At 40.8% G+C, this 27008-nt stretch overlaps 1 protein-coding gene across 3 annotated transcripts in view; it reads left to right on the top strand.

Annotated features, from left to right (window-relative positions):
* Nucleotides 1–23166, top strand: part of Avl9 (AVL9 cell migration associated) — a 58764-nt gene extending 35598 nt beyond the window's left edge. For 2 of the 3 annotated variants that reach the window (XM_048440417.3, XM_048440415.3), the window contains 5 exons: nucleotides 581–800; nucleotides 4785–4902; nucleotides 7486–7539; nucleotides 7975–8063; nucleotides 12402–17139. In XM_048440417.3, the coding sequence (XP_048296374.3) occupies nucleotides 581–800; nucleotides 4785–4902; nucleotides 7486–7539; nucleotides 7975–8063; nucleotides 12402–12517 (597 nt within the window). In that variant the 3' untranslated portion in view covers nucleotides 12518–17139. Of the gene's footprint in view, nucleotides 1–580; nucleotides 801–4784; nucleotides 4903–7485; nucleotides 7540–7974; nucleotides 8064–12401; nucleotides 17140–22353 lie in introns of those variants that run through there. The other variant, XM_048440416.3, reaches the window with a different exon arrangement.
* The last annotated feature ends 3842 nt before the right edge of the window (nucleotides 23167–27008 follow it).

The following is a 27008-nucleotide window of genomic DNA, read 5'->3' as shown; positions in this document are numbered from 1 at the left end:
GTGTATATATCTATATTTCCTCAAATATTTATACTACCATAGATCTTTAAAGGCATGAATTACTTTTATAGTTCAAAGGCATGTTCTTATTTGCACTTGTATTTTCTTTTCTGAAGTCACTCTCTTTTAAAGACTTATTTGTATGTGCTTATTTTGCTTGCATATATGTATACATTTGTACCGTGTGCACACCTTGTGCCTGTGGAGGTCAGAAGTGAGTGTCAGATACCCTGGAACTGGAGTTACCCATGAATGTAAGCCACCATGTAGGTGCTGTCAAACAAGCCCAGATCCTCTCCATGAGCAGCAAGTGCTCTGAGTCAACTGTCCTCCGCTATCCATATTTTCTAAAAATAAGAAGGCACTTTTTATAAAAATAGAGAAAGTATATAGAAACTTCAGTGTAAAAACTGGCTCTTTCTTAGACTTATCTTTGAGAATAGATTATTTATTTATTTATTTATTTATTTATTTATTTATTTTTATTTCCAACTCCATTTCCCCAGTGTTTTCTTTTTAAGATGACATGAATGTCCATGTGAGTATCCCAGCTCTTACTTGTACCTGGGTACTCTTCTAGGTAGAAGAAGCACTGATCCAGATCCATGATCCAGAACTTAGGAAGCTGCTTAACCCAACCACTGCAGACCTGAGGTTCGCAGATTACCTAGTGAGGCATGTGACTGAGAACCGAGATGATGTCTTCCTGGATGGCACAGGCTGGGAGGGAGGTGACGAATGGATCCGGGCCCAGTTTGCAGTCTATATCCATGCTCTGCTGGCGGCTACACTGCAGTTAGGTAAGCAACACACAGCCACATTTCTTCCTATAAATTTTCATGTTCTGATGCTTATGGATGTTTTGAGTTGCATAAAAAAGAGATATTCATTATAGAAAATCACCTGTTACTCACACAGATGTGACAACTTTGGCATTTTGAGTACTTGATCTACCAAACCCTTTTCTTTGCATTTGTTTGGACTTTGGTTTTATGGTAGTCTTTACAAAGATGAGTCTATTTAAGCATGTTCTCTGACCATTCTTCTTTATGATTATTAACTTTTACTCCTCTTGGGAGAGGGGTTTTAAGACAGGGTTTCTCTATGTATCTCTCTGGCTGTCCTGGAACTCACTCTGTAGACCAGGCTGACCTCAAACTCAGAGAGATCCACCTGCCTCTGCCTCCCTGAGTGCTGGGATTAAAGGCGTGTGTGCACCACCACCGCCCGGTAGTTTTACTCTTTTTTTATGATAGAAACGTGAACATGTATTAAGTCAATATTAATTGTTTTCACTCCAACTCGACTGCTTGTAACAAGAGGGCTCGTTGGGGTATCTGTCCCGCCCAGTACCCCACAGCCGGCAAGCCCCAAAGAAAATCACACAGAGGTCTCCATAAGATTATAAACTGATTGGCCCATTAGCTCAGGCTACTTATTAGCTCTTGTAGCTTATAGTAACCCATTATTCTTACCTATGTTAGCCACATGGCTCAGTACCTTTCTCAGCAGGACAACTCACATCTTGGCTCTTCGATGGTCTGGGCAGAACTGCGGAGGGAGCTTCCTGCTTCCCAGAATACTCCTGTTCTCATTGCCCCGCCTCTACTTCCTGTCTGGTTGACCCACCTATACTTCCTGCCTGGCCAGTCAGCGTTTATTTAAAACATGATTGACAGAATATATACAATTCTCTCGCACCAACTGCTGACTATTTTGTATCAAGGAAAATGGTGGCATTTGGCAGATGTTTATAAACTGCTTACACATTTTCAGGTTCTGAAGAAATATTTTTAAAGAAAATATTACAAATCATATTCTGAATGGCTAAACCTTCAAAGTTTTAACCCATTCTAAAAATACATTATTTTTCCTGCCTGGGTGAAACTACTTCATTTTACTTAGAAAATAATATGAACTAAAAGTGGAACTTTGCAGTGAGTGCTTCTACCCTAGAACTCTGGCAAATACTTGTAGCAAAAGTAGACTTCAATGTATCATGAAGGCGGGGCTTGTTGGGGTTTCTGTCCTGCCCAGTTCCCACAACCGGTAAGCCCCCAAAGAAAATCACACAGAGAGACTACATTAGGTTATAAACTGATTGGCGTATTAGCTCAAGCTTCGTATTAGCTCTTATAACTTATATTAGCCCATTATTCTAGTATATGTTAGCCACATGGTTCGGTACCTTTTTCAGCAGGGCAGGTCACATATTTCTACTTCTGTGGTCTGGGCAGGACTGGGGAAAGAGCTTCCTTCTTCCCAGCATGCTCCTGTTCTCATTGCCCCACCTTTACTTCCTGTCTGGTTGTCCCACCTATACTTCCTGCCTGGCCAATCAGCGTTTATTTAAAATATGATTAACAGAATACAGGCAATTCTCCCGCACCACTTCAAAATATTTTTCCTTTGTCATTACTGAAAAATGATATTACTTTTTTAAAAAACTAGCAATGAAATATATGCAGCATCAAGTTTACCTTTTCGTAATATCTTGTGAAAGTGCATGACAACAGTGTCGTGTTATTTGTGGTGTTGTCACGCCCACCTGCCAGGGTGGTTTTTAATCCAGGTTTCAGTGCTGTCCTTCAGTATAAAGCAAAACTAATGATCAATTTCTCATTTATAGTTGAATATTTTTAAGTGTTTGTCACCTCTATAAATATAGGAGCAGAGGCATCAAAATTAAATCTTGTAACTTAAATTTACTTCCTAATCAAAAAAAGAAATCCAGATAGCCACCAGGTTTTTTACTTCATGAATAATCAACTGAAAAAATATATTAATACTTGTAAGGTCTGTTCTAAACACTTTATAGCTAATTTTATAGCTAATATTCTTTTTTTTTTAATGGTTTCTCTATGTATCCCTGATAGTCCTGGAACTCACTCTGTAGACCAGGCTGACCTCAAAATCAGAGATCTACCTGCCTCTGCTTCACACATTTCTGGGATTAAAGGCGTGCACTACCACTGCCCAGCTCATTTTGTAGCTAGTAATTAGTTTTTACCTTAACAATAATCTTAGACATTGCAATTTAAAGCCCTGCCTTGCTCATCCATCTGGTTGAGAGGCTTCTGTTGCCTGGCTCAAGTCCATTCTCAAGCACAATCAGGAGTGGAGTGTGAGCTGCAGAAATATTTTGTGGAAGCATACGTTTATGCTGTAGATGGAACTGTGTCAGTCCTTTCCTAGTAACAAAAGCTACTTGCATTTCATCTTCAAAGCAAAAACACACGCGCCTCAGATATCACCTGCCTGGACAGAAGAAATCTGAGACCAGAAGAGTCCCAAGAGTTTGAGGCCAGCCTGAGTACACAGCAAGACTTTGTCTCAAAAATAAAATAGCAAACCTGCATGCCTGTGATAAATGTGAGGCAAGAGCTAACTGGATCAGTTCTCCAGACCTTTTCTGTCCCTCCAAGCAGAAATGCTCTGTGTTGACACTTCCCTATGGTATCAAAAAAGGCAAGAGCTACTTAGTATTAATGTGAAAATCCTGTGTTAAGGGCTTTTGATAGTACAATGCCTAGATACTCAAAAATGAAGCACCAAATAGTGAGACAAAGTCCAAACAAAGAAAACATGGATAAAGAAGCAGTTTATGTGCTTGTTCTTAACTCCTTAGACATTTGTGAAGAGATTCTAAGTGCCTCACCATATACTTATGCCAGTATACCTGCTCAATGTCAAGTCCGTAGTTTTTCTTTAATAAGTAATATGATCCTTGTAACGGTAAAGAAAACATGAAAACATTTTGGCATTGTAGAGAGCCTTGGGAAGTGGTTGGCTCAGTCCTCGTATTTTCTAGTTAAGAAATTGAAGCTGAACTGGGACTGAACGAGCATGTGATCAAACCGGATTCTCTGAATGTGGCTGACATGGGGGATGACTGAGAAGCCATTGACAATGGCACTGGGTCTTGTTTCGTCTGCATGGACTGGCTTTTTGGGATCCTGGCCTGTTTGGATGCTCACCTTCCTGGACCTGGAGGGAGGGGGGGAGGAACTTGGATTTCCCACAGGGCAGGAAACCCTGACTGCTCTTGGGAATGGTGAGAGAGGAGGAGAGGGAGTGGGGGGAGCGGGAGGGTATTGGGAGGAGGGGAGGAAGTGGAAATTCTTTAAATAAATAAATAAATAAGGAACAAAAAAAAGAAAACAAAAAAATTAGAAGGTCTAAATCGTCTATATTATGTAGAAGATGCAAAGGCCAACATTAGACTAATGAGTGGATCAGCAAGAGACAAACAAAGCAACCTATTAGTATTGAGAAACTCCTTGAGGGAGTCTCTTGCAGTATCCCAGCTCAAACAAAGTTTGGTCATTCCCAGTCACTGTGGGAGTCATTCCCAGACACACCTCTCCATGAAAATGAGAAAATCTAGTGCTTGTTATAAAAATCATACTGCTTGGGATGATGGAATAAACATAGAAAATTAATTTAAAAAATTCCAGTAGAAAATGGGAAATGTATATTTTGAGACTGCTATAAATGATCAAAGACCAAAGCTGAGTATGCAAATATCATTGTAATTAAAGTATTATTAGACAAAAAAAAAGAAAAGAAATGAAGTTCTCAGTGATGAAATGACTTGTTGAAGACTACACAGCTCCTTAAGAGGATTTCTGGAACTAGACTCAAATTTGCTGACACTTGTAGGCTGTGGCCCCATAATGTGGGCATGGGATTTCAAACTATTCTTTCACCTTTTATGGTTACTAATCTTCATGTGCAGATTGCTGTGGTCCAGCTCAACTTCTTTTCAACTATTTACTTGGCAGATAATGAAAAGATGTTATCAGACTATGGGACAACTTTTGTTACCGCCTGGAAGAATACTCACAACTACAGGGTATGGAACAGCAATAAGCACCCAGCACTTTCAGAGATAAACCCAAAGTAAGCACATCCTCTAGACTCATGGGATGGAAAGTGATTGCTTTACCAAGTCTTTCTGTTATTGAGACAGTCTTACTATGTAGCCCTGCCTAAACTGGAACTCACTGTGTAGACCAGGTTTGCCTCAAACTTAGAACCACTTGCGTCTGCCTTCCCAGTGCTTGGATTTAACGTGTTTACCACCACTCCTAACTGAAATACTATTTTTAATGATACAAGCATTCATTGACTATTTTCATTGTATTTTGAGCTTTATTTCTTGGTAAGAAATGGACAAAAATCAACTTTGTATTAAAAAGAGATACAAAATCAAATTTGTATTTGGTGCTATAGTTTATTGTTTTTACCTAAAGTGGAAATATGATTAACTGATGATAGAAAGGATAAACACACACACACGCACACTTTCCAACATACAGATTAAACAGTATCAACTTCTAGATGCAACTGCATAGGGAGATAGTTTCAGAACAATTGATGAACACACTATTATCTTTATATTATCTCTCAAAGAAAATGAATAGGTTCAACCCTAACTTTGGTGATTTTTCTTTTTTGGCTTGAGCACAACCTATATTGTCATCTGACTATATTAAAAAGTTTAAAAGCAGGTATCAATTTAGTGCCATTAAATGAAGGAACTAAGAGTTCAATGTAGTCTTCTTGCTAACTACAAGGTCTATCTTCTGAGCTATGTGAAGGGAAACGTGAGCTGGTTTGCAAGGGACACTTGAGGTGACTCTGCTTATAAGGTGGGTCAAGCTAATTGTCAGCTTCACAGTGTGTGCTCCATCTCCATCATTGGATCTGATGCTATTAACCTGAACCAGCTCTACAGATCTTAATGCTAGTGCATAGACTTAGCTAGAATGGGCTTTAAAGAACTATAAAGTGATACCCAGACTAAATGTATAAAGAAACTAAAGTTGTGGAAGTTGAAAAGCAGACTGAAGTGTAGCTCTGCATTGTAGCACATGCTTGTAATCCCACACTCAAGAGGTTAAAGTAGGAGAATTGTAGGTTGGCTATATGACAAGGCTTGTCTTCAAAACCAAAAAAAACAAGGATGATGTCAATAGAGATGCTAACACAAAAGGAGGAAGTCTCCTGGATCTTCAAACCCAGACCAAGACTACAGACAACTAAGGAATGATAAGAACAGAAGAAGTCTCTCTAGGGAAGATCCCCTAAACCTGAAACCATATACATATAGTTAACATTGTACAGACTAAGGTGTGTGTGTGTGTGTGTGTGTGTGTGTGTACACAATTAAAGAAATAGAGGACATGAATTTGAAAGAGCAAGGCCAGTTACATTGGAAATGTTGGAGGGAGGAAAGGAAAGAGGAAAAACATGTAATTATGTTTTAATTTTAAAAAGTAGGTATTTTTAAGAACTACATATCGAAAACAACAAAAATACTTTGTTCTTATATTTTTAAAAGAAAAAGGAGAGAAGATTGAGGACAAAGAGGCCTGTTTGGGTAGTAATTAGGCAGTCATGATAGTAGATTTTAAACATTTTCATCGGATTAAAAGTAGGAAGTGGTAGTCTTCATTATCAGGAAGTGTAATTTGAAACATTCCAAATACTGTTCTTTGAGATCTGTGACACTTTTTTCAGCTCCTAAAAAGGAATCCTCTAAATTACCAAGCATCAGACACATGCCATCCCTGAAATCAAGCCTTTCTGAAACAGGGAAAAAGACTGATTGGGGATGCTTTTGTGATTTTGCACTGTTTGGTATTGAATCAGGGCTTTGAATATGTTAGACAAGTGATATACCAGCTACAACTACAGCGTGTTTATGTGACTTGCTAGATTAGTCCTGAGATCTGTAAAAGGAAGACCTGTTCTATGTGCTCACTTTGACCCACAACTCTTTGCTGTCATTTGAATAAAACTATAGCATTTTTTAAGTAGCTTTTGTAAGAAAATGAATATCACTTTCTTCATAGCACTGGAAGAGGAACCCGAGTGTAAGACAAGAACTGTCTATTGACCTCGCTCTTCCAGTCTTTATAGGGTGACTAGGATCAAGGTACAGTCATCACTGTGGCCTAAGTCAGTTATACACCTGATTTCCTGGTGTGTTTTTAATCTGAATTAAGACTTGGACCCCAGGCCTGGAGAGATTGCTCAGTGATTAAGAGCACTGCCTGCTCTTCCAGAGGTCCTGAGTTCAATTCCCAGCAACCACATGGTGGCTCACAGCCATCTGTAATGATATCTGGTTCCCTCTTCAGGCCTACAGCTAGACACACAGACAGAATATTGTATACATAATAGATAAATATTTTTTTAAAAAAAAAAAGATTTGGACCCCACCGCAGATGAAGTAAAGGGTGTTGTTAGTACTGTGCTGGGGTAGTGTTAGCACCTCCATCCCCAGGCACACATGCCTACCTCTAACCACGTTTATCATTACACAAGGAAAGAAGATAGAGCTCAAAACTGTTGAGTCACATCTTCTAACACTCATATTAGGAATGATGCATGGGACCCCATTGTTGGTTTCAGTTCTGTGACTGCTCTTTGCCCCTCTGTGATGCTCATAATCTAAACTTAAGCTTTGTTTTACAGCCATCCTTTTCAAGGCCAGTACTCGGTGTCAGACATGAAACTCAGATTCTCACAGTGAGTACTCACAGAAAGTAAGGGGAAATTATTCTGTCTGAGTATATGCCATGTGTTTCATTGCCAGCTGGGAAGTTTATCTTCTTGATGGACTTGTGTTTCAAATAATAGCCCAATGAGTATAACATTCTATAGTTTAACAGCGCGCATTTTAAAATGAAAATACTCTGTCCATACACAGTGGTATGAAAAAAATGGCAGGATATAGCCATTCTTACTTTGATGCCTTGTTCTGAGCAAACCATGTCTATCAAGGACATACATCTTTATGTCCTCACCTCTTAGCTCATTTCTGTGTTCTTTTAGTATATTCTGTATTTGCTTATAATATTGTTGCTTTTTGTTTTTCCAATATTAATTTGAGATGATGATAAAGTGGTTTGATTGTGGGTGTTCACAAATGTTTGAGATTTTTAAAATTGTTTCTTTTCTTAGTTCTGTTCAGAACAGTGAACGTGGCAAAAAATTTGGTAATGTCATGGTCACAACCAGCCGGAATGTGGTACAAACAGGAAAGGCTGTCGGTAAGGCACACCCTCAGCAGGAGCTGCTGTCATATGTATCCATTTTCTGTTTTCAGTGTATAGGTTGTTAAAATAAAGTTATACATATTTGTGGATCATATAATGATACAAAGGGGCTTTTTAATTTTCAGTCTTAAAATTAAAGAAGGCATTTATGTTTTCTAAGTAGACGGGTAAAAGAGACACTGGAGTTGTGACACCACTGGGGACTCACAGCAACTGAAAGGACAAAGGAAGCTGGAGAGTAATTTTGTCAACAGACTTGACAATATAGGTGGACAGATTCCTTGAAAGGCAGAAACTAATAAGGAATTTTTTAAAATTTTTTAATGTTTTTTTTACTAATAAGGAATTTAAAAATGAAAATAGCTCTGAATCTGCTGAAGAAATTAAAACTTGGTGCAAGGTTTCTAATTTAAACACATCCATGTTAGCTTCACTTTTTCTTTCTTTCTTCTTCCTCCTTCCTTCCTCTCTCTCTCCCTCCTGCCCTCCTCTTTCTCTTACTCGACCCCTTCTTGTTTGTCAAGACAGGGTCTCACTTTGTAGGCCAGATTAGCCTCAAACTCTGGATCCTCCTAACTCAGCATCCTAGGTGCTGAGAGAACAAGCTTCTCTTTAAAATTCTGTTAGACATTTAAGAAATAACATAAATTGTATACAAAACCTTTCAGAAAGTCATGAATGAGCTAATACTTTCCACCTCATTTTATGAGGCCAGTATCAACCAGATACCCAAAGCTAGATAAGTCATAGCATATTATGTATATATCCTTCTCCGTCTAGCTTTTTTTATCCACTTAAAATGTTTGAAGATTATTCCTTGTTGAATCTGAATAAAAAAAATAACTTCTTTATTTCCTCTTCTCCCTTTTTTTTTGTTTGTTTGTCTTTTTGTTGTTTTGGTTGGTGTTTTTGTTTTGAGATGTGGTCTCACCATGTAGCCCTGGCTAACTTGGAACTTGTTATGTAGACTAGGCTGACCTTGAACTCAAAGAGATCTTCTTGCCTCTGCCTTCCAAATACTGGGATTGACAGTGTGCACCACCATACCCAGCCCCTCTTTTCTATATTTTTAACTTGTTATTTTGTTCCAGTTGCAAACCTAGAAACCATAGTAGTTATTTTTCTCACCACTTTGACCATACCCTACAGAAGCAACTCAAGGGAGAAGTTTGCTTTGACTTAAGGTACAGTTCATCAGGTCAGCAAAGTCATAACAATGGAATTGTTATGGAATTCATAACAATGTGAGCATATGGCTGTGCCTTACATCCTAGTGAATCAGGAAACAGAGAGCTATAAGTAGATACAATCTCCAAAGCCCACCTAAGAACTCACTTCTGCTAAACTACAGATTCCAAAGTCCTATATCCTCTCTAAAACAGCTCCACTATGCAGAGATAAAACATTCAAATCTATGAGCCTGTTGGAATACTTTATATTTATAAAAGCATAACAGAGATAACTTTTATTGAACTATGTATCTATTTAGCTAACCTTTATTGAACACAACTCAGAAGTCCCATATGAAAATGCCTTGTAGTGGTCTTGGTAGCTAACAGTCCTTACACCTGTAGAAAGATGGTGAGAGGACTCTGTGGACTCATTTTAAAAGGCACAGAACACATAGCTTTACTACATTCCAGAGGAATGGAATTTTATATATAAGAACTCATTTCTGGATGGGTGGTTATATATTTGATTTATTTTGAATTCTTATTGTACCATGCTTTTTATTTAAGGCCAACAACCAGCTCCCAAATTATGACATGGAGACTTGTTATTAGTTATGAACGCTTGGCCTTAGCTTAGGCTTGTTTCTTACTAGCTCTTACATCTTTACATAATTAAACAAATGTAAAACAGCTTTACATCAATAGTTAACAAAGGCAATAAAACAGTGTAACACATCTTTGCCTAGGTAAAATAATACTGGGGGGGGCACCCCTTTAATCCCAGCACTTGGGAGGCAGACGGATCTCTGTGAGTTTTAGGCCAGCCTGGTCTAAAAGAGCTAGTTCCAGGGCATGCTCCAAAGCTACAGAGAAACCCTGTCTCGAAAAACCCAAAATAAAATAACCCCCCCAAATAATAATACTGTACAAACCAAGTTTCAGGACAGCCAGGACTGTTACACAAAGAAATCCTTTCTAGGGGGGAAGGAAACTAAAATAATATACCACAACACTTACTTTTAATAGAAAAGTTGAGCTTCATTGTAGACATATGAATCATTATAGTAGTGTTCCCCCATCCAAAGGAGATCTATTCCAAGAATCCCAGAGAATACTCAAAACTGTGGACCTGCCATGTTTTTCCTTACACATATAACCTGTGATGAAATATTAGCTTGTAAATTAGCCAAGTCAGGGATTAACGGCAATAATAGGAGGAGATAGTTAGAACAGTTTATTTTAGTAAAAGTTATACAAATATATTTTGTCGCTCAATTACTTTCACCTTTTCATATAAAGAGAACGCCTTATAGCTCTTCTTTGGCGTGTTCAGATTGCCAGGTCCATTGCCCTTGCTCTTAGGGTTACTGGAGCACAGACACTGTGATATTGGGTATCTTACTTAGGGTTCTGCTGATATGATAATCATGACCAAAAGCAATGTGCGGAGGATGGGGTTTGCTTGACTTACATGTCCTGGGACCTGGTCCATTAAGAGAAGCCAGGATAGGAGGTGAAACCTCCTATGAAAAAACACTGCTTACTGGCTTGCTCAGTGCCTTGCTCAGCCTGCTTTCTTAAACCACCAGGACCACTTGCCCAGGAGTGGTACTTCCCACAGTGGGCTGGGCCCTCCTACATCATTAATCAAGAAAATGCCCTACAAATTTGCCTACAGAATAATCTGTTAGGAGCATTTTCTCATTTAAGACTCCCTCTTTCCATGGTGGTAGCACACACCTTTTATCCCAACATCAGGAGGCAGAGGCAGGCAGATTGCTGTAAGTTTGACCAGGCTAGTCTACAGAGCTAGTTCCAAGATAGCTAGAGCTACACAGAGAAACCCTGTCTCAGGGAAAGAAAAAAATCCTCATTCCAGACATGTCTAGGTTTGTGTCAAGTTGATAAAAAGCATCCAGCACACCATGGGAGTCAGGTGACTGGTAGGCAGGAGGGTGGGCATGTGTACATTAGAGGAAAGGGGACATGAGCGGGGACAGAGCTAGTGTGATGGGCCATCACCACTTAGAACAGCCTGAAGTTTCAAATTTACTAATGATTTATTTCTAAAATATTCCATTGAACATTTATGTACCTGCATGTTATTGTCCAAAGATTCAGATGACAGGGAACTCAAATGCATGAACTGAAGCCACAGATGGGGAGGACAGCTACATTTGGTTTGAATTCAGTGTTGCTGCTAATTAAATCGCATTGCAAGTTTCTTCTACGCCCTCTTCTCTAATAGCAGTAACTCAAATAATTTCACATTCACAGCAGAATTTGGAGAGAATAGTCATTAGAACAAAAAAGAGTTGGGGCCTAGAAGACTGCATCTCTTTGTTTGATGTAGCAGTTTTAGATTCTCTTCCAGTATAAGTAAATAAACTCAGCGTTTAAGGTACAGAGAACATATGCTCTCCTCTCTCTCTCTCTCTCTCTCTCTCTCTCTCTCTCTCTCTCTCTATCTCTATCTCTATCTCTATCTCCTATCTATCTATCTATCTATCTATCTATCTATCTATCTATCTATCTATCTATCTATCTATCTCCTCTCTCTTTCTATCTCCTTTTTCTTTTGTCTGTCTGTCTTTCTGCATATGTATGAGTATGTGCAGGTATGTGTATGTGTGTGTGTCGTGGAGGCCAGAAGCATTGGATTCCTGGGAGCTGGAATTAAAGGTTTCCTGATATGGATGCTAGGAACTGCACCAGGTCCTCTGGAAGAACAGGAAATGATCTTAACTCCTGAGGCATCTCTCCAGCCTCGTGTTTGACTTTTTAAGTTCTCCAGCTAATTCTGATTCACAGAGTTGCTAGTGCTATGGCTATAAAATTTTATTAACCCCTACAAAGTGCCTAGTGTGGCTCCTGTGGTAAGAAATTACTCAGTTTTCTTTAAGACATTTCCATGGAAAGATTATTTTGAACTAAAAATTTAAGTGGTTTTTTAGTAGCTGTATTATTTTATTGTGTTTCAGTGAGTTAACCTTATTCATGTTTGTTGAGTTTTCATTGTCTTAACAAAATAAGTAAGTATAGGCTGGAGGTTTGGTTCGGTATTAGAGAATTCCCTGAGTTCCATTCCCAGGATGCAAGAAAGTTAAACCTTTTTATTAAGTTCATATGTTTTTATCTTTTGTTTTTATTTTTCACACAGGCCAGTCAGTGGGAGGAGCTTTTTCCAGTGCAAAGACAGCTATGTCTTCATGGCTGTCTACTTTCACCACGTCCACCCCTCAGAGTCTTCCTGAACCACCCAATGGGAAACCCTGAAGCCAACAGCAGAAGTTACTGTGTTCTCTAAAGGGTAATGTCCCTCCTCATCTGCTGCTCCCAGAGTCTCCTCTGTCTCCGAGTCCCTACCCAGGGAGCAAGATAACAAACTGTTTACATGGACGGTTGCACTCTGTCTAAATGAATGTTACAGGATGCTGAACAGATGAAATCACAACCATAGCAGGAATGGCTTTCCAGGTTGGGGGTGAAATTGACTACTTTTACTTCATTCTGAGCCTAATTAATGCACACAATGAACCTTCTAGTGAATTTTAAGTTCTGGGATTGTACATTTGTTTAGAATTTTTGCATATGTATATTTTGTTCTATTTTGCCGTTTAAATATTTAGATGGTCATTGTAATTTATATTGACTAAAATTAAGTTATATTACTTTCTCTGAAGTTAGCCCTAAAATGTACTTGTAAACTGTAGGGAATGTGCATTCCCACCTATATTACTTTGCTGAGTTCTAGGGTGAAGTTTTGTGGAGGTGGGGCATGGAGGGGGCCTTCTACCCACTCAACACATTCACCAGCTCATTTCTTCCCAGAGCTGTGAAAGTCAACAGGGAAAAACTTTTGGGGATAAGATGTCATTTCAGATGAATTTCTTTCTGACAAAGTTGATGTGAGGCAGTAAAGATGCCACACTGTGTCCCTCCTCCTGGCGGTGACTGTGTGGGCAGTGGTGGCTCAGCAGCACTGAAGGGTTGGCACATGGCTGTAGGGCAGTAGTTTAAGGACTCACTTGCTAGCATGATGAGCCCCAGTTATGCTGCAGTCTTAATCAGCAGCACTTTGTTATCTAAAATGTGTGCCTTGTTTCTTGTGAATGGTTGTCCATTGGATCTGGACAGATCTGCAGGCCTTCTCTTAGTCTTACTCTGCACTGGACCTTTCAGAGATACTTGACTCTCCTACTTCCCTGCCTGAAAAGCCTCCTTTAGTCAGTTCTACCACCTTCAAAAGAAAAAGTGACCGATAAAGGTAAATTGTAAACCACGGCTTAGCTCACATTTAGAAAACCAAGAAGTGGGCCAAGGAAATGATTTAGGGAGTAAAAGTGCTGAGTGTGCAAGCCTGACAACCTGAGTTCAGATCCCTGGAGCCCACATGAAAGGCCACATCTATAATCCAGTGTTCCTATGGTGAGAGGGCAGGCTCACAAGCCCACTGGCCTGGAGTGTGCAATGAATTGGCAGAAGCAAGAGAGACCCTACCTCAAAACAAGGTGGAAGGCGAGACCCAACTCTTGAAGATGGTCCTCTGACCTCCATGTGGGCAGTGTGTCGTGTACATGCTTAGACAAACACACGCGCGCGCACACACACACACACACACACACACACACACACACACATCTCAAATGATAGAAATGTAAGAAGCAAGAGAATGAGCCCATACCCATGCCATGAGTCACTTTTTGGTAAAGTTTATATTACTGCAGGCATGAATTGGCCAACCTCTCACGATTTGTACATAGCTGGAGCCCATGTGTGTGTCATTTATGACTGTCATTTGCTTTTCAGGGGATTTTTTATGGGAGTTCTCAGGGACTACTTATGGGGAGCAGTCTGCCTTTAGTAACAGAAGATATGTGGAATAACCATTATATCTACATTTGATTTAACAAGCAGTGGGAAAATAAGGGGCCTAATTAAGGACACTGATTATATTTCATCCATTCCTTATAAGGTGCCCTATAGACTATGAAAAGAACACAGGGCATAATCTAGTATCTCTAAAACTTTGCAATTTGAACTGAACTTCACACAAAATACAAACTACTTCCAGTTGAGCATAATAACTCTAAAGAATCCAGTGACAGTTGATTAATGGGAGATAAATAAATTGATTAATGAGAGAACGCCATTTGTTTGCTTCAGCCAGGGAATATTTGAAAAGAGAAGAAGCAAAGCCACACTCAACTGAAAGGCTCTTTCATCAGTGTTGTGCGGAGACTGTTGGGATTCTTAGATGTTCTTCATGTGGCTGCAGCATGATGATGTCCTGTGTAGTTGTTATTCTAGGAGCCCCGCCTGGTTAGCCAGGAAGGTGATAATTCTTTAGTTTGCACAAGGTTTATATGACTGGGTAAGTGATTGCTGTCACTTAAACAAAAACAATGCAACACTCACCTTGAAATACGCTTGAGGAAAAAATTAAATGAAATTTAATGCTGCTTTTGTATCACATTTCCATTTGAGTGTATGTATGGGTCCCCCACATAGGATCTCACAGTCTTACTACACAGGTCTCTAAAATTGCCATCCTCCTGCCTCTGTCTCCCAAATAACTGGAATTATAGGATCTTACCATTCTGTCAGGCTTAAGTGTATATTTTAATTTAATCTTAATGTAAATTAAAACTTAACTCTTAAAATGATCACTTAACTGGCTTTCAGCATATAATAATAACTGGGAATATAAAACATCTGAGAATGGTCAAAAGACCATATCCCTACTTCCTTCAGGTTCAGGGAAACATTGACTTTTCAAGGGCCGTGGACCATTTTGTTGTTGGCACAGGCACTGCTGTAGCCAGTGTTGTGGGGAACAGGAGATACGGCCCTAGTCCAGGGAGCCCCACACACCAGTGAGAGAGACTAACTTATGAGTAATCTCCAAACCCTGGCATGGGAGACCTGGAACCAGCTGCAGGCCTTTTGACTCTTGCCCCCAGAGATGTTTCTGTTGGAGCCCACACTTTCTCTGGTGATCAACAGTGCTTTTGTGTTTAAGAATTGAGTGTTTGTAACTAGGGCCTGAGGGAGCAAAAGTCAACCAACGTTTTTCAGGTTTACAGGATGCAGTCATTGGCGGTAGCTGCACTGCTGTCCAGGTGGTTTTAAGGAAGCCATTACATTCCTAGCATAATGGCATTGATAAGGGAGAGAACTAAAGCCGTGAGTCTGTGGACTAGATGAGTAGAAATTCTGAAGCTGTATGTAACAGATGGAGAGCAATTTTATATGTACATTTGATTCATAACCAATGTGAACTGTCCAACCCCAAATCCATTCACTAGCTCCCAAGCTTAAGAGCAATTCTCCTCTCCTTTTGAATGAAGAGGAGCTTTCTTGAACACAAGAAGGGCTTCCTCAATCCTGTTGCTTTCCAGGTTTTGCACTAAGCAGTTACTGTTTTTTAGAATAGCTTTCCTTAGAAATTTAAGAAGAAAGCAAATTAGGAAAACAAAAATGGGGTATTACAAAAATGGGGGGCTGGAGAACAGGGCACTTAAAGTTTGAATGAGAGTATTTTGACATCAGTATTTAACCTGCTTAAGGTATGAGTTCTTTTGAGAGAAGTTAGAATTATAATCAGCTGTTTACATTTCTAAATGAAGTTGTAACATTCTTTTTCTGGTAGGCAGGTTTTATTGAAGCTATATATTCTATAGAGGCCCCTTTCCCTCCCGTGTTGGTAAGTTTGGAAGCCCTGCAGGTCAGCATCCTGATCTATACCCACAGGCAGATGTCTGTGCAGCCTCCACAGAGGGCAGCCTGCTAGGGCAGAAGCTGTTGGCTCTGGTCTGTGGTGCTAACTGCACCAGCCTGTTAGTGTATTGGGACATTGCTTGAGATTCCTGAGTGGCAACATTTACACACTCGGGTTCTTTGATGAAAAATAGCCCAGCATTCATGGATTTCCATGCCATCTCTTGGTAGCCTTTAGCTATGACAAAAATACTCCTCAAAACACTTAATGATGATTATCATTCCTCATAACATAATGTGCCGCTAAGACTTTGTCATTCCAAGTCTTTAGACTTAATTGCTTTGAAATTGCTTTTCCATAATTTCTAACATTCCACAAACTTTTTTCAGAGACAGAAAAGGAATGTGTGTCTTTATTTTTTCATATAAAATAGCTTCATAAAAATGACTTTCTACATTACGAAGAAGAAACTGGTTCCCGTGTATGGTATAACACTCTAAAATTAAAAGGTTATGCATGTCTAAGGGGTTGGATATATTTTGTAAAGCTCTAAATGCATTTGTATTTCTGTGCTGTTCAGAAATTTACCTTTTTACTTAAACTGATTAAAGATATAGAAAACTATATATTTAAATCATGTAAATGGAACACAATTTAAAGGGGTTTCCAATCTTGTTTCTCATCAGCTTCTCATGCACATAGTTTGCTGCTCAAGTTTCTGTTGTGTGCAATAAAAACATTTGAACATTTCAAGTCAGGTACTGAGCCAGAAAAGGTCATTGAAGTTTTCAGAAAACTGTACTTAGAAAATATTTTATTTTCTTGAAATACTGTTCTTTTATAGATGGAAAAAACCAAGCTTAAGCATTATGTGTTTCAGTCCACTTGATCATCAGTGTCTAAATATAGGAAGCATTTGATTAATGCCTTGGTGAAGGTACTTAGTGGTTGGGAAGTAGTTTCTAAGGAAGTTTAGCTATACCACATATTTTATCAGACAAATGGCTTCCCTTTCCTCTAGTAATTTTGTAGTTTGTGCTGGTTCATTTCTGTTGTTGTTTGTTTCTTAAATAATATTCTAGTTATAATCATGTCTAATCATGCTGAACTGTAGAGATTCTATTGTACCATTATTTTAAGCAAAACCTGATAATAAAATTATCCTGTTTCTCTTGCACACTTGCTATTGATCTAGACTTATCTGTGTGTTTTCTGTGTGATTTGTGGCCTTCACACCTAGGCAACAGTGCAGCCTTCATTTGTCAAGAAAGCAGCACATAGGTGAACTCAAGGACTCACCGCCCTCTTAACCTCCTCCTGACATTACTTATGGTGGAACGTCAGCTTTCTAGCTGTGATCTCTGCAGGAAGAGCTCTACAGCATCTGTGGAACTCTGCAGGCATGATGCTGCACAAGTACTAAGGAGCTTGGTCATGAAATGACCTCATGAACAAGGCCAGGGAAGTAGCACACTGCACTAAGGCAGCCCATTTCTCCACTTGGACTCTTAAGGTTCAAAATATTACACTGAGGGTTCCATACACATTTTCTGTGCACCCTGGTTTCATTGCAACTGTTGTATATAGCAAGAATGTTGTGATACATTTCATGGAATAAACAGATGATATATTTTCCCTGGGTTCATGTGAGTGATGGTACAGGGCTAAGTGTTCCTTCATATTATTTGTGAGGGTTTTTGAGATGACTGCTACCATCTCCTGGTGACCTACTCAATCTGAGTCCCTGTCCCCACCCAGGTAAGAGCCACCTAGTCTTCACTCTGACAGGACAGTAGGAGTTACAGTTACTGAATTTGTTAGCGTCTGGAACAGACATGACCTTGGAGTCAGGTCTTTATGAAAGATAATCTAAAACATTGTACACAAGGTTGTGGAAACACACTGATCTAGTTTCTCCATCACCAATTTCTTCATCCAGCACGCATTTGTGCTTTCATGATCATGGAGTCAGGAGACAGAGTAGCCTTAGCAAGAAGTCAGAAAGCTGTACTCTTGTCTCTTGACCCTGTGAACAGCTGCCAGGAGCCACTGACATTCCAACATATAAAGTAGGATTCAAATGATTGATGTTAGAACAAGGTCTTGCTATGTAGCCCTTGCTGGCATGTTGATCTCAATGCCACAAATTCAGCAATTCTGCCTCAGCCTTGTGGGTACTGGAATAACAGACATGCATCACTGCCCTGGGCTATAGGACTCAAGGGTTTTTTGTTTAGTTGTTGTAGATGTTATGTATTATGTATGTGTGCCACATGTGTATCTGGTGCCTGCACAGACCAGAAGAAGGTATGGATCCTCTGAAACTAGAGTTATAGATGGCTGTAAGTCACCATATAAGTGTTGGGAACCAAACTCAGGTCTTCTGGATGAGCAGATAGTGCTGTTCATCACTAGCCATCTCTCTAACTCCTTTTATCTTGGTTTTCAAAGGTCAGAGTCTCATCTCTTTCTGATACTGTTCTGCCACTGTTCATACAGCCAGCTGTAAACTTGGAGTTGTTTCCAGGTGGGACCTGCAGTGCACAGCAGTGCTGCTCTGTGTGGTCTCTGCCTGTATACTTCTCTAGGGCATGAATGTGCAAGGATCCCAGGGTCCTGAAAAGACTCATGTCTTCATCTTCAGCTGGTGCCATCTTGTTTTCCCACCTCCAGAGTGTTTGGATTCCCATTATTTTGTATTGTTACCAATACTGGTGCTACCAGACTTAAACTTTTGCCAGTCTGGTGGGTGTTTCTAGACTTAAATATGTGTTTCACTGAATGTGGGTAAAGTTGGGAGCCATTTCACTCATTTCTACTTCTGAAAAATGCCTATTGACACATAGTTTTAATCCCAGCACTAGGGAGACAGAGGCAGGCAGATCTCTGCTGTGAAAAATGCTTTGTACACTATAAAGATTTCTCACTCTTATTGTTTCAATAAAATGCTGGTTGGTCAGTAGTCAAGCAGGAAATATAGGTAGAGCAACCAGTCTAGAATTCTGGGAAGAGGAAAGGCAGAGATGCAGTAGTAGAAGAACCAGAGATCCAGAAGTAGAGGAACCAAGATAAGACTGCCTTACTAAGAAGAGGTACCAAGCCACATGGCTAAATATAGACAAGAATTATGGGCTAATTTAAGTTGTAAGAGGTAGTTAGTAATAAGCCTGAACAATAACCCAAATAGTTTATAATTAATATAAGCCTCTGTGTGTTTCTTTGGGACTGAACAACTGCGTGACCAAGTGGGACAGACATTTCGTCTACAGACCTCTGAGTTCAAGGCCAGCCTGTTCTACAGAGTGAGTTCCAGTACAGCCAGGGTTACACAGAGAAGTCCTGTCTCGCAAAACCAAAAGAGAAAAATGCCCATTGTCTTACATTCTCTCATGCACGCACACATACACATGCATGCATGCACGCACACACACACACACACACACACACGCTCTGTCTTAGACTGTGTTGCTATAACAAAATACCCAAAATAGTAAATTTGAAGAAAAGGAAGTTATTTCTCATCACCCTAGATGGCAGAATCCAAGATTAAGTTGTCACTAGGCTCATTGTCTTGAGAGCCACTTCCAAGATAATTTTTTTCTTAGTTAAAGTTTCTCTTGCTGTCCTTGAACTCTGACAGCCTGTACCTTCTGAGTGCTGGGATTAAATGTGTGTGCCACCACTCCCATCCCTATGTTTTTAAATTCCTTTAAACTTTCCTTTAATTCCTTTTCCTATGTTGGAAGCTTAGCTGGGTGGGGCCTTGCTCTGAGGTCACCACTCCGTTTATTCCACTAAGCATCAGACTTCTTTGATCTGTTTACACTCCCTGTCCTGTGCTGTATGTTCGTTTTGTATTTTTCCTTGCTCAGCTTGCTCTTTTTTCATTATAGATCTGCAGGGGCTGGTCACCAATAACCACACAGCACTCAATGCTAGGTTGTTTGGAACTATCCTCTGCCAAAGCTGTTAATCCGTGATGCCAGTTTATCCTCAGGCAGATTTTTTTAAGAAAGGGGCACATTCTCCAAAATATCAGAACTATCTTTAGGCCACATATTAATATTCTTCTCAAGTGTGAGGTTGGCTCCCACAGTTCAAATCACCCTCAAGATCACTGTCTTCCATCTTCCTATAGTATGGCCCATTATGCCCAAGACTTTAAACATTCAACTGCTTTTCTAATCCAAAATCCTAATGTGATCCATATTCCTCCAAACAAAAGCATAGTCTAACCTATCAGAGCAATACCCCAGTCCCTGGTACCAAATTCTGTTTTAATTAGGGTTCCTATTGCTGTGAAGAAACTTTGGCCATGACAACTCTTATAATGGAAAACTTTTAACTGAGGTGGCTTATAGTTTAGAGATCTAGTCCTTTGTCATCATGGTAGGAAGCATGGCAGCATAGAGGCAGACACGATGCCGAAGAGGTTAACTGAGAGTTCTCTATCTGGATTGGCAGGTCACAGAAAGAATGACACTGGGCCTGTCTTGAGCATCTGAAACTTCAAAGCCCACCCCAAATGACACACTTCTTCCAACAAATCACAGTCCCAGAGAACCTAGACAGCAATGAGAACCCTAAGAGAAACTTACATGGATCTAATCTACATGGGAAATAGAAAAAGACAAGATCTGAGTAAATGGGGATCATGGGAAAGGGTAGAAGGGGAGGGAGAGGAAGGGAAGGAAGTGGAGAAAATATATAGCTCAATAAAAAGAAATTTAAAAATCCAGCCATATTCATCCGACGATGGATGGCGATACAGACGGAGAGCCACATTGGAGCACCGGACTGAGTCCCCAGAGGTCCAAATGAGGAGCAGAAGGAGGAAGAACATGAAAAAGGAAATCAGGACCGCGAGGGGTGCGATCACCCACTGATACAAGGGGACTGATCTAATGAGAGTTCACCAAGGCCAGTTGTCTGGGACTGAGCGAGCATGTGATCCAGCCAGATTCTCTGAATGAGGCCGGATTCTCTGAATGTGGCTGGCCCGAGTCTTTCTGGAAAGCCATTGACAATGACACTGGGACTTGTTTCCTCTGCATATACTGGATTTTTGGGATCCAGTCTGTTTGGATGCTCACCTTCCTGGACCTGGAGGGAGGGGGGAGGAGCTTGAACTACCCACAGGGCGGGAGACCCTGACTGCTCTTGGGGATGGAGAGGGAGGAGGGGAGAGAGTGGGGGGAGTGGGAGGGTGTTGGGAGGAGGGGCGGAAATGGAGACTTTTGTATTTTAATAAACTTTGAGGGAAAAAAAAATCCAGCCATATTGAGCCTAATAGAACAGAAAATGGAAAGTAGCCTTGAGTACATGGGCATAAGAGACCATTTCCTAAATATAAGACCAGTAGCACAGACACTGAGAGCAACAATAAATAAATGGGACCTTCTGAAACTGAGAAGCTTCTGCAAGGCAAACAACACAGAAGACAAAAAGGCAGCTTACTGAATGGGAAAAGATCTTTCCCAACCTCACATCAGAGGACTGGTCTCCAAAATTTGTAAAGAACTCAAGAAACTAGACATCAAAATACTAAATCCAATTTTAAAGAGGAGAAGGGGTACAGAGCTAAACAGAGAATTCTCAGCAGAAGAATCTCAAGTGGCCAAAAGATCCTTAAGGAGATTAACTTCCAACATGAATGTTAAAGGGTACAAAGTCTTTCAAACTGGGGCACATATGGGTGTATATGTTTTGCATACAATTTCTTTGTCATTTTGTGTTTTGCAAATATCTCCTATGATTCATTCTTCATGATGCCTTGGTGCCTAGACTTATTTTTCTATTTTTAGTTATGTGGATATTGAGGGGCAGGTGTTCAGAGTGCCATGCCATGTGGAGTCTAGAAGAGGGAATCCAACCCATCAGAGCTGAAGTTGCAGGTGGTTGTGAGCCACCTGAAATGGATGCTAAGAACTGAACTCTGATCCTCTGCAAGAGTAGTGTGCACTCCTAACCCCTTCACTCCAGCTCATGAATAGAGTCCTTACTATAGTTAAATTCACCTAGTTATATTAAGAGATTTTGTATTCTATTTAAGAAACCCTTTACCCCCAAGATCATGAAGACACTCTGCAATGTTGTTGAAGTTATTTAGTCTTGCCTTTCACATTTAGGACTACATGTACTTTTTTCTTTAGAGATGTGTAAAGTCAAGATGTCTGACAAGGATAGCATGTCTTGCTGTTTCTTATTTATCCAAGTAAGATCTCTTGTGAAGCTAACTTCTCATCACTGTGCATTCATGCAAAAACATTAGAGGAATGTAGGATTCCAGTAAGAGTAAAAGAGAACCAATTTATGATAATAATTAAATATTAGGTGGGCTAATATTTGATTCTCATTTAATGTATCCATATTTTTGTCACTTTTGTTTCAGGTCTTGGAAAAGTGTTCCCTCAGCAGCACCACTTCATACAGACGGATGAAGGGACCTTGTTCTGGTGCTCTGATTGGCTGGTGTCCTCAAAGTCAAATAACCACACAAATGTCCAGTGTTGCCAAACTGTTCTCAGCAGCCACAAACCTTGAGGACCTTTTAACTGTAGCAGAGACTTAATTTCCCCCAGGAATCTGAAGTTTAAAGTCTGTGGCCACTTGAAAGTCCTGAGTTAACGTAACCTGAGTGTTGGTTGGGTTTCTGTCCTCCTACCAGGTCCCACAGCCATTTAGCCTTGAAGAAATTACACAGAGGTCTACATTAACTTAAACTGATTGGCCCATTAGCTCAGACTTCTTAACACTTATAACTTACATTAGCCCATTATTCTTATCTGTGTTAACCACATGACTCAGTACCTTTTTCAGTGGCATAGTCACATCTTGCTTCTTTGGTGTCTGGACAGGACTACAGAGGGAGCTTCCCTCTTCCCAGAATTTTCCTGTTCTCATTGAACCACCTCTACTTCCTGTCTGGTTGTCCCGCCTATACTTCCTACATGGCTACAGGCTGATTAGCGTTTATTTAAAACATAATTGACAGAATATAGAAAATTGATAGGGGAGTTCAGCCAATTATATTCTGTTTTCGGGGCGTGCCGCCCTCAGGCAAAAGCCTGCCTATAAACCTTGCAAACGCGCTCCGCTAGCCCTCTTTTCGCCTGGCTCCTGTGTCTGGACGGATCGGTTGGATTCTGGTGTAAGCTGTTGTAAGTCTTACTTCTGTTTATTAAAGCTATATATTTTGTATCAAGATAGTCTGGGGACTTTTCTTTACCAATCGCTCTGCAGCTTCAGAAAATTGTCCCACACCACCTGAGTCCCTGCTGCATATTGAGCTCTACCTTCTCTGAAGTGTTTGAATATCTGCTGTATTGTGCATATTGCATGGTAACATGCACTATCCCTAGCTGACTATAGCTTGCTGCCAGAGGTGGGCAGTCACCAGAGGGTAGAGCGTACTTGAGTTGTGAGCCAGGATACTGAGGCAACATGCCTTCTGAGTGACAACTGTTTGTCAGAAACAATTAGGTGTCTTCCCCTGTGAGCCTAAGTCAAGACCTAAAGGTTGAGCGTTTTAGCATGGGTGCAGTTGAAGACGAACTTGTAAGACACTAAGGAGCTATGAGAATGGCACAAAGTAAGACTAGGCAGCAGCATGGCTTGGAAAAACCAAATGTTCAGGGTGGCAACAAGGGTCAGAACAGCGATGAAACTCGGGACCAGGAGAGCCCCAGGAGCCTATTGAACACAATGATTAGAGAGAGAAGTGGTAGGGCTTCCTGGGGCAGGCTGTTTCAGGAACTGTTTCTGGAGCTGGTCGGCACAGCCTCTGCTTTCACTGAGCTATATGGTTTCGTTGGTGTTTCTCAGTTGGCCTTCTCTAAATTCATCCATTACCCCTGGCCTTTCTCACTGGCATAACCTCAGCTTCCCACCCACCAAATCAAATTGCATGTGTCCCTCTGGAGAAATTCCACAGGAATCCACAGGGATGGCCCCAGCTAAGATCCTAAGCAATAGAGGAGAGGGGGCCCAAACTGGCTTTGCCCTGTAGTCAGACTGATGAACATCTTAAATGTCACCATAGAACCTTCATCCAGCAACGGATAGAAACAGAGGCGGAGACCTGCATTAGAACACTGGACTGAGCTCCCAAAGTCCAGTTGAAGAGTGGGAGGAGTGAGAATGTGAGCAAAGAGGTCAAGATCATGATGGGTTCACCCACTGAAATAGTTTATCTGAGCTAATGGGAGCTCACCAACTCCAGTCATACAGGGAAGGAAACAGCATAGGACCAAACCAGTCCCTCTGAATGTGGGTGACAGTTGTATGGCTGGGGCAGACTGTGGGGCCACTGGCAGTGGCACCAAGACTTATCCCTACTGCTTGTACTGGCTTTTGGGAAACCTATTCTCTTTGGATAGATACCTTGCTCAGCCTAGATATAGTAGGGAGTGTCTTGCCCTCTCTGAGGAGTGGATGGGGGGTGAGCTGGATGAGAAGGGAAGGGGAGGAAGGGACGGAGTGGAAACTGGGATTGGTACGTAAAATGAAAAAAGATTGTTTTCTCTTTCAAATTAATTAATTAATTAATTTTTAAAAAATTGTATATGCCCTGAACACAATAAACCCGAGAACAAAATTCCCATGATTGTGTTCTCAGTCAAAATCCATCACTGTGAGAACATTGCTACTCAGAGTTTACCAGAGGTTAGATCAGCGCCTCTCCACCTTCCTAATGCCTCGACCCTTTGACATATTTCCTTGTGTTATGGTGACCACCAACCATAAAAGTTTTTTCATTGCTACTTCATAACTGTAATTTTGCTACTGTTATTAATTGTAAATATATCTGATATGCAGAACATTGATGTGTGACCCCTGTGAAAGGGTCACCCAACCCCCTAAACGGTCACGACCCCCAGGCTGAGAGCCACTGGGTTAAAGAGTAAGATGAATGATGAAGCAACATTGTAAGCCATTATAGGTACATGGGGGAGGCCATACTGAGAGCGTGCGTGTCTGGTCCAGCTACTGGAGACACGGCTTTACCACATACTGATATGCTCAAGCAGAGAAACCTACTCCGTGTGCTTTCTACCCAGGGTAATTTGCATGAATGAAAACTCCATCTGTAGCTAACATCTGGATTCTTCTATCCAACCTAACCCATGAGTCTGTTTTCAGCAGGAATTGGTACTTGCTCTGGGGAATAAAGAGAGGAGCAGACAAAGGACAGCAGCCTTCCTACCTGCCTGGGCCAGTCCTGCCCCAGACAGCATTCACTGAGCACTCACTCTGTGGACCCCCAGGCAAGTTCTGCCGTCCTGGTCTCAACTGCTCGGGCCTGAATTGGCTCTTTGTGCAGCAGCCACCATCCAGCAGCCACCATCCATATACAAACCGAGGCCTCTGACCTTGACAACTCATCCACTTTCACCACGTGCCTGTGAGATGGAAATTCCCAGGTAGACTTTCTGTTACTAAATTCACAAGGCTAAAGCCAGGTGTGGTTAGTGGTACAAACCCATAACCCCAGCATGGCAAAGTCAAGAAAATAATAGTTCAAGGCCAGTTTGGGCTGCATGATGAGACATTATCTCACAAAAGAAAAACCGCAGGATTAATAGGACTGGATTTTTTAACTGTGTGTGTTTTCAACCTTTAAAGTGCATTGTTTTTCAAAAAATGTGAATCACATGCAGATGTGTAACATAAACCAATTATGTTTTAAGGGGGTATTTATTTTGGGGGGTAAAACTTACATACACCATAAACCGTCAGGAAGGGAGCCTAGTCGCTGGAGCGGGAGCCGGGAGCAGGAGCCGGAACCAAGCGCCGAAGCCAAGAGGCCCGAGCCGAGACCCGCAGCTCTTTTAAAAAGAGAACTATACCACGCCCCAGTGGGCTGGTATTTCAGCGGCTATTGGCTGACAGAGCGGAAGGTACTCACGCAGCAGAGCATAAGCATTCCTTAGTGTTCAGCAGTGGGGATGCTGTGGTGTGGGTATCGCTTGAGTGTGGCCTAGGGTACATGAACCTTGTCCCCAGCGTAGCAAGGGTGAGCAGTGAAACTTTTCAGAAGTGGGCCTGGTGGGGATGTTAGGTCACTGGGAACACTGTCCTTCCCACTCTTGCCCCTCTGACGTGTGACCCCACATATGTCCAGCCATTGTGATAACACCTGTAGTAAGGACCTCAGCACGCTGAAACTGATGTCGGTGCCGTGTTCAAGTGTCTTTTTAAAATTAATAATAAATCCCTCACTTTTATACTTCAACACTGAAAACACTTTTTAGTTCAATTAATTCCATCCTCTTGAGCATCTAGCCTTAATCCAGGACAACCAGTGATACATATACCCTATCTCAAAAAGGAAAATACATAAATAAGCTAGTCAGTAACTACTGTGTACAAAGTTCCTGTCCAATCCATGGTGCCAGGCAGTAGAACGATGGTTGCCAGGGCCCTGAGGGAAAGGGTGTGGAGAGTTAGGGCACAATGGTACAGAGCTTCAGATGAGGAAGACAGAAGGATTCTAGAGATGGATAGTGAGGGCTACAAAAGAGGGTGCATTTGTGAATCCTGCTAATCAGCATCATAAAGTCGTTAACAAATTAAAGAAAAAATAGTCAAGGTTCAATTCCACAGGGCTTTTGTTCAATTCAAAAAAGTTCCTAATTTTCTGTCTTCTACTTTTACTGTGTGTATCCTACAGTTACATGTTAATTTTGAGCATATAAAGGGGTTTGTTATATCCCATTAAAAAGACTGTTTGTCAGTACACAAAGACATATAAAATAGATATATAAATAAACACTGATAAGAAATCATAAACTTATTTTACAATTCCTTGGTATATGTCTCAGTTTGCTTTCTAGAATCATAGTAAAACACCATGACCAAAACATCTTGGGGAGGAAAGAGTTTATTTCAGGTCAGTATATGGCCTGGTATAGAGAGAATCAGGACAGAAATTCAAGAAGGAACCTGGAGGTCATGGAGGGATGCTGCTCACTGGCTGGCTCTCTATGACTTGCGCGGTTTATTCTAACCAAGACTGTCTGCCCAGAAGTGGTACCACCCACAGTG

Source organism: Myodes glareolus, chromosome 6 (assembly GCF_982192425.1).
Source record: "Myodes glareolus chromosome 6, mMyoGla1.1, whole genome shotgun sequence".
Classification (NCBI taxonomy): domain Eukaryota; kingdom Metazoa; phylum Chordata; class Mammalia; order Rodentia; family Cricetidae; genus Myodes; species Myodes glareolus.
This window is presented reverse-complemented; position numbering and strand designations above follow the sequence as displayed.